This window comes from Colobus angolensis, unplaced genomic scaffold (assembly GCF_000951035.1).
Source record: "Colobus angolensis palliatus isolate OR3802 unplaced genomic scaffold, Cang.pa_1.0 Scaffold255, whole genome shotgun sequence".
Classification (NCBI taxonomy): Eukaryota; Metazoa; Chordata; class Mammalia; order Primates; family Cercopithecidae; genus Colobus; species Colobus angolensis.
In genome coordinates this window covers 133,544-141,535 of record NW_012115766.1, presented here as the reverse complement: position 1 = coordinate 141,535, position 7,992 = coordinate 133,544, and the positions used below count along the sequence as shown (strand labels likewise).

Here is a 7,992-nt window from a genome sequence, read left to right as displayed (position 1 = left end):
GGCAGAAGCCTTCGAGGCTTATTATAGAAAGTTTCTCGAGAACAGGGATTAAATCTTACACTTGGTGATGTGGATAATTCTTTGCCTGCAGGAGTAATTCATGTAATATGACGATTCGTAGAAGAGCATGATAAATTCTTGATTAATAAATGAGTAAGAGGTACTTTGGTGAAAGGTTATTAAGCATATTTGGAAATCATTTCCTGCCTGTAAGACCGTGTAATCAAATGGCAAGACTTAGGGTTTTCAACAATACACAAAATAAAAGCATAAATTAAATAAGGAATTAATATTATGTACAATGAGTAAAGTGCATTTTGAGAGGCACTATTTGAAAAGAACTTCAAAAGTTGCATATGAACTTCATGTGCAGAATATTTTTCTGAAGGGTTCAGATCGTTCTACACATTTTAATTGGAGGGCTTTCAAACATTCTAGGCTTAGAATGCATATTAACCTCATGTCTTCTCCCCTACAGGCCACATCTCGGTAGTTTTTCCATGCTCTTGATTCTTTTGCTTCTAATTCAATAAGAATATTGAGGAATAGAGGTAACAAAGGATAGTGAAGATCAGACATTTTTAAGCGATTTATCCAATGAAGCTTTATTGGGTACCTGCCAAGTGAGTGAAACCCTGAGATGTATATTTAGTGCCGAAAACTGAGTTCCACACCTAGCAGATATTTAGTAAATTTTTGTTTAATGAATTAAGTGAATGAATGAATAAATGAAAGGAAGTGTCTTCTCTGAGGTATCCGGATGTAACGCCAAGAGGGCAACAACCACATTTTCAATCCGCCTGATAATTTCTAGAATATAATAGAGGGTGCGAACAAAGAGAAAACAAAGCAGTGAACTGCAGACCTAGAAGGCACAGACGAGGCGACTGATTTTGTCTGCACACGGCCCCCGTAGCCTTTGCGTCCTAAAGCATTTAGGGAGCCGCGACCGGTAGTGACGTCACGAGATTTGGCGCTCGCGGGAAAACTTGTCTCTGTGTTTGGGGGAAGACGCGCGCTCGCGCGGGACTTTCAAGCGTAGGTCCCCGGGAAGTCGAGCTGCCATGAGCCTCTGGGTGGACAAGTATCGGCCCTGCTCCTTGGGACGGCTGGACTATCACAAGGAGCAGGCGACCCAGCTGCGCAACCTGGTGAGTCCTTGGGGGCCGGGAGCATGGGAGAGCGGAGGCCCCCTGGCTCGGGGTTTTGCCCTCCCCGAGGAGCAGTGCTGCTTCCTCCTGCATTGGAAGGCGATAAGTGCTATGGAGAAAAATAACAAAGGAAAGGGGGAAAAGGTATGGGAGGCCGGCTTGTATTTTTAAACAAGAAAAGCTCCACTGAGAAGTGGCATCTGAGCCGAGACTTGAAGGAAATTGAAAAGTCATAAATACAGAAATCCGAGCAAAGAGTGGAACAGGTAAGAGGGGACAGCATGTGCAAAATTCCCGAGCAGGAATATGCAAGGCATATTCTAAGAACCTCAGGAGGCTGGTGTAGCCTATAATGGTGAACCAGCGGGAAGGGTAGTCGGAGTTGGGGGTGCAGACTCAGTAAGTCTCAGAATAAGATGGGAAGCCGTTGGAACATTTTGAGCATAGGTGACACCATGAGATTTGCCTTCTAACTGGCTTAAGATCTCTCGATATCAGTGTTGTCATTGACAAGTAAAGTGTTGTAAATATGTATTTACTCCAAAGATCATAAAATTCTCAAATAAATTGTACTAGGACGTTCCTGAGATTAGTAGTTTTTTTTTTTTTTGAGACGGAGTTTCGCTCTTGTCGCCCAGGCTAGAGTGCAATGGCATGATCTCGGCTCACTGCAACCTCTGCCTCCCGGGTTCAAGAGATTCTCCTGCCTCAGCCTCCCGAGTAGCTGGGATTACAGGCGCCCGCCACCACGCCCGGCTAATTTTTGTATTTTTTAGTAGAGACGGGGTTTCACTACGTTGGCCAGGCTGGTCTCGAACTCCTGACCTCAGGTGATCCACCTGCCTCGGCCTCCCAAAGTGCTGAGCTTACAGGCGTGAGCCACCGTGCCTGACTGAGATTAGTGCTTTATGAAAGATTCCCTCCTATCTATCCTGATGCCTCTTTGTCTGTTGTGGTTGATAAAAGTGTCTAATGGCAATATTTTGTGAGGAACGAACTGAATCTTTAAGGGAGTAGAGAGTAAAGAAGGATCTTTAGGAGACTAAGTTATGTAGTGTCTGTGGAAGACATTTGTTCACTCCTATTAAGGACCTCAAATTAATATATGATGCTGTTGAAACGTTTTTGCCCAATACCCTGGTTTTCCCTTACCGACCTTTCTTAGGTTTACAGATACTATTTGTTAAGTGCTTCTTAAAAATAAGAAATTATAAGAAAAGACTGTACATATGAAAGTCATTAGACTAGTTGATAGTGTTGCGAGATTGATCTTTAATTAATGATACTGCATGTATACTAATTTAAAATAAATTGATCATGGCAGTATCCATAATTTATAGACAAATTACATTTTCCATCAATAGCTTTGTCTTCAGTTTTCCTAGTCATAGAATACATTTTATTTTCTGTGGCCACTTTTTGTTGTACAGAATTTGGAATGTATATTTTGGACATCAATTTTATATAATCTTAAATGTTAAATTTGCTTTTAAGAAGTGTTCACCTGTTTACTCTTTTATTTGCAGCTTAATCAAACTATGAAACATTTAAAGCATAATCCTTATTTTTGATTAGATTGAAGTTTAAAAAACAAAGGCAGTAAGTGTCTGTGGGACACTTACCATTTTCCAGGCACTGTATTAGATTGAATAGTTTTTTCCTTGAGACTTTTCTGTGACAGAGATGGATGAGTTTACAAGGTATTAAAATTCATTGCAATAAGCGCTTCTCTTAAGATACGTATTCCATTTTTTCAATAATGGTTATTTACAGAACTTTGCCTTAAAAGATTTTATGCGCCTGAGGCTAAGGTCTGTCACCCACTCATCTTTATAGCCTTCGTAGCTCTGGTTCCCAAACCAGACTGATCATCAGAAACACCTGAAAAGCTTTTGCAAAACTCATCATCAGCAGATATGGTCAGTGCCCTACCCAGTCCTCTTCCTTTTGAGTGCACACAGACTGACTTCTGACTTCTAACTGTAGATCTGTACTTTGCCTGAGGGCTTTTCTCTCTGTGACACCCATAAACAGATTTGAAATGCCTGAAATTAATGCTCTTTCGCTTCCCCCATCCACATTCCTAAGCAGGCTTCAAGAAAGAACTAATCAGAGATAATCATATTGCAGCTTCCCCACCCCCTGGGTAGGTTAACACTCTGGTGGGTGTTTATGTTGGCTTTAAGAGTTTCCCTAGCAGGATCAAACACAGATACCTGGAGGCATTCAACTTGAAAACACACTCTTAGTGGCTGCCTTGCTTTCCCTGTTTCGCATCCCCACTCTCCTATGAAGTTTTCCTTTATCTCACAAGTAACCTCCCAAAGGAACCAAATACACTGATTTGTTATCACAGGGACTGTTTCTAATAGTCCAGACTAAGAAAGGCCTGAATCTCAGAGTTACAGAATCCTAATCTCATGGATGATACGGTCTATTCATTAGTCAGTCCTTTATTTAAAAAGTTTTCTAGGTGCTTCTGATAGCCAGGTTTACGAGTTCTTGCTTTCTAGCATTTAGTTTTGTGTCTTGCATGTGCTGTGTCATGTATGTAAGTTATACAAAAGTAGTGCCAGGCGAATAGTAAACATTTCAGAATATATATACATATATATGATACACAATATTTTGTTTATCTACCCATGAAACTCCAAGTTTTCCACATATATAAAAACTTGGGTATATCTACCCATGAACTTGGAGTTTCATGGATAGATACATAAAATATTTTATACTTAAAAAGTAGTTTGGTTCTACCTAGAGCAGCTCAGTTTGACTAGGGAAAAATGCCTTGTTCCTTTTTTTCAGGTGCAGTGTGGTGACTTTCCTCATCTGTTAGTGTATGGACCATCAGGTGCTGGAAAAAAGACAAGAATTATGTGTATTCTACGTGAACTTTATGGTGTTGGAGTGGAAAAATTGAGAATTGAACATCAGACCATCACAGTAAGCATTTCACTTTGAGGCCCTGAAAGTGATTTATAGCAGGGACTTTCAGTCTTGGTCATGTATGCCCCCAACCCAGTTGCTTCCTAATGTATAATTTAAATAAGAATTCCACAGGTAGTCTTGGGGCACAGGATTTGAGAGGTACTGATTTATAGACGTGTTATAACCAGAGCAAAGCCATTTATGTTAGATAGGAAATAAGAGCAACAGAGGGTTTGGGGTAAAATGTAGAGGGTGAGATTAATTTCAGATTGCCTAATAAGACAATGTTTTAGCTGGAATTAGAACTCAGGTTTCCAAACTTCATTTTTCTGAGAGCAGTAATGAGGATAGAAAGAAAGAGAATCATTTTGAGAAAAATGTTAAGCATGGTATCAAGTAACTTGATAAAGAGGGGGCAACTGACTGACTGGGAAAGGAGGCCTGAAACTCTGGGATGTTGAGAGGCTTCCTATGATCTTGCCCTTGCCAAGATGTCCAGCTTCATACCATGTAGCACATTTTTATGATTTTCTATTATGGATGATGTTTAAAACTAGCTGAAATGTATCCTTCTTTTTCCTGCCCCATTAGAATTAACTTTTCTTCTACAACTTGTAGTTTATACTTTTAATAGTACTTACTTTGTTTTGCTGTGGTTGTAGTAGTTTATACATCTTCTACTTTGACAAGATTGTATTTGTTTTGACTGTATGTCAAGAACATGTATTCATTTTCATATCCTCTGGTAGAATGTCTTTACATATTAGGCACTGAAAAAATCATATGCTGAGTGTGGATGGCAGTGCTATAAACAGAATCTTCGGGAAGGTAACTGGATTTTAGGCTAGTGTCGATTAGCATCTATTTAGATACATTGAGTTTGAGATGCTGGTTGTATGTTGTGGTGGAAATTCTTATATAGGGACAGAAATGGTGTGGGATCTGTCAGAAGAAACTAGTATCTTAGAGAGAGACAATAAATAGCCAATCAAATGGAATGTTGCAGCATGTTCCCAGATGGGAGGCTTAATAGTTTAAGTGATCTGTTTGCCCCAGGTGACACTATACATTTCTATGAAATTCTAATTAAACTTCAAGTGGTTGTTATAATTGTATGAAATGATCTTAAAGTCCATCCATATGGAACAGTACATTTCTAAGACTAGCTAAAGTAGTTATGAAAAAAGACTAGTGAAGTAGGGCTTGTGTTACCAGGTAGTAAATCATACTGTATGATTATTGTAAATAAAACAGTATTATATTGGCATGAAAATAGAGAATTAGACAAGTGAAAATGGAAAGAGAGCTTAGAAATGTGATAGAGGTTCTATTTCAAATCAGTGGAAGAGGATGAGCCAGCAGAGTGTGTCATCATAACTAATTATATATCCAGAGAAAACAAAATTGAGTCCCTATGGCATACAATTTATAGAGACAAATTCCAGATAAATTAAAGACTTAAATGTTAAAATGAAACACTAAATTTCTTAGAGTAAAATTTTTTAGACTGTATGAATTGCTCATGGGTAAATAAAACCTTTTATAGGAAAACATGGAAACTGTAGGAGAAAAGTAGACACCTGGATATATGAATTTGAAAAATTGCGGCCGGGTGCAGTGGCTCACGCCTGTAATCCCAGCGCTTTGGGTGGATTACCTGAGGTCAGGATATTGAGACCATCCTGGCTAACACGGTGAAACCCCGTCTCTACTAAAAATGCAAAAAATTAACCGGGCTTGGCAGCGGGTGCCTGTAGTCTCAGCTACTTGGGAGGCTGAGGCAGGAGAATGGCGTGAACCCGGGAGGCGGAGCTTGCAGTGAGCTGAGATCGCGCCACTGCACTCCAGCCTGAGCGACTGAGTGAGACTCCGTCTCAAAATAAAAAAAAAAAAAAAAGCAAAATTGCTATGGCAGAAATTATACGTAAAATCAATAGAAAAAGTAAAGATCGTTACAAAATATTTGAAAGGAATGTATAAATAAGAGATTTTTGCAAATTGATAACAGAAAGACAATCTGGTAGAAAACTGAATAATAGATTCTTCTGTAACAAATAGTCACAGGAGAAAAATATAAGTGGCAGTAAACACATATAAGGATGTTTGACCTTTGTGATTGTCAAGCAGTGTAAGTCTATTATATACTCACCAAACTGGAAAATTGGAAAGCATGATAAAACCTATTGTAGATGGGGAATGTTGGGGAAGAGAGTTGCCCGTGGAAAAGTGAATCATTAGACTGTTTTATGAAGCAGACTGGTCAATACGTACACACACACATGTATTATATTAAAGTTAGAAAACACATTCCCTTCAATCCCAAAAACTGGGAATCTCTTACATAGAAATGAAAGCAGTATATGTACACGTATGTTAATTGTGGAATTGTTTGATTTCAGAAAACAAAATGTCTATCAGTGTGACCAGCTTTGGAACATCCATGCCATAGGTTGGTGTGTGACTGTAACACTGTGCTAGTTGTCTGAGAGGATTACCAAGATATATTAAGTAGGAAAAGCAAAACACAGAGACTTGTGTATGATTTCCTTTTTTTAATTTTTATTTTTTACAAGAAATTGACACTCCATGAAAATATATTTGTGTATGTTTATCTTTGTGTTAACATGGAAAAGACTAAAGGAACAGATCGTTTGCAATGATGTGTGTTTCAAATGGTATACAGATTTGGTTTGGGGATTTCTGGAGATAAGGAAAAGAAAAAGGTAGTCACAATAAAACAGGATGTGTGATTTGACCCAATTTGTATAAAAACATGTTTATCTGCACATTGAGAAAAGAGTGGGATTAACAAAGTTAAGACATAGAATGGTGGTTATCTAGAGTTTTACTTTGTATAATAAAAGAAAACCAATGGAAATACAAAAGAGTGGGGAAATAGGCAATAAATAAATGTTAAAAATACCTTTTTCTTTGTCCCCAGACTCCATCTAAAAAGAAAATTGAAATTAGCACCATTGCAAGTAACTACCACCTTGAAGTTAATCCTAGGTAAGTTACTACTATATAGAAATTAAGCATTTTTAGGGAAATTGGTTTTGGGCTTTCTTTTTTTTAAAGATTGAAACCCTTTTTTGAAGTAAATTGATACGTGTGGAAGCACAGTTTATAAAACAAAACAGATTAAAGTGGAGCTGCCCTGCTTGAAATGGGAATCCTAAAGCCCTTCTGGTTTTGCCTTCTGTGTCAAATAATTTCAACGATGTATTTACCTTTTCTAGCTCTAGGGAGCTCATGGATGTACACACAGTATATTATATTGTCAGTAAATTTTTGTTGAATTATATTGGCTCATTCATTGCTGATGAGCAGTGTGTCTAAAAAGTTTACAGTATTTGGAGTAAATATTTCAGAAATTGACTTTGGGTTGCCAAATCTTTCTTTGTCGCTCTCTTTGTTTAAATTTCTTGATTGGAGGTATTATAATAGTCCACCAACCAATATCTTTATTCTCTGTCATGCAATAATAAGATTAGGAACTTGTTGGAGAGGCATCGAAAACTCATGCAACAGCTGTTAAGTATTAAGTGGTGTAGAAATGATTCTGGGAGCTAACTGGGTAAGCTGCAATGATCTGTGGCACTGTATGAGTTCTTAAAGGAGAACAGAATTGAGGATATTGTCAGGCATACTCAACATGGGCAGTGGCACAGAGGCAGGAGTGAACATCCATTTCAGGGAGAGGGAGGACACCAAATGGAGCGGGAGCAATAGCATTACAAGCTAATGTGTATGTTGTTTTCAGTAGCAGGCACTTTGTGAGAAGCTTTACCTGGATTATTACATTTAATCCTTAAAACAACCCTAACAGATAGGTATTATTATTTTCTCTAGGCATCTCAAAGAAAACTAACAGAAACAAGATTGTTGGGAATGGGTTTGATCATAACAA

The 7,992-nt window shown here is 38.3% G+C and overlaps 1 protein-coding gene across 1 annotated transcript in view; it reads left to right on the top strand.

The window, feature by feature from the left end:
- Positions 1-936: 936 nt before the first annotated feature.
- The window catches only part of RFC3 (replication factor C (activator 1) 3, 38kDa), a 19,765-nt gene continuing 12,709 nt past the window's right edge, over positions 937-7,992 (top strand). Inside the window, exons 1-3 of the mRNA XM_011946892.1 lie at positions 937-1,151; positions 3,960-4,097; positions 7,024-7,091. Coding sequence (XP_011802282.1) covers positions 1,065-1,151; positions 3,960-4,097; positions 7,024-7,091 — 293 coding nt within the window. The 5' untranslated portion in view covers positions 937-1,064. The remainder of the gene's footprint in view (positions 1,152-3,959; positions 4,098-7,023; positions 7,092-7,992) is intronic.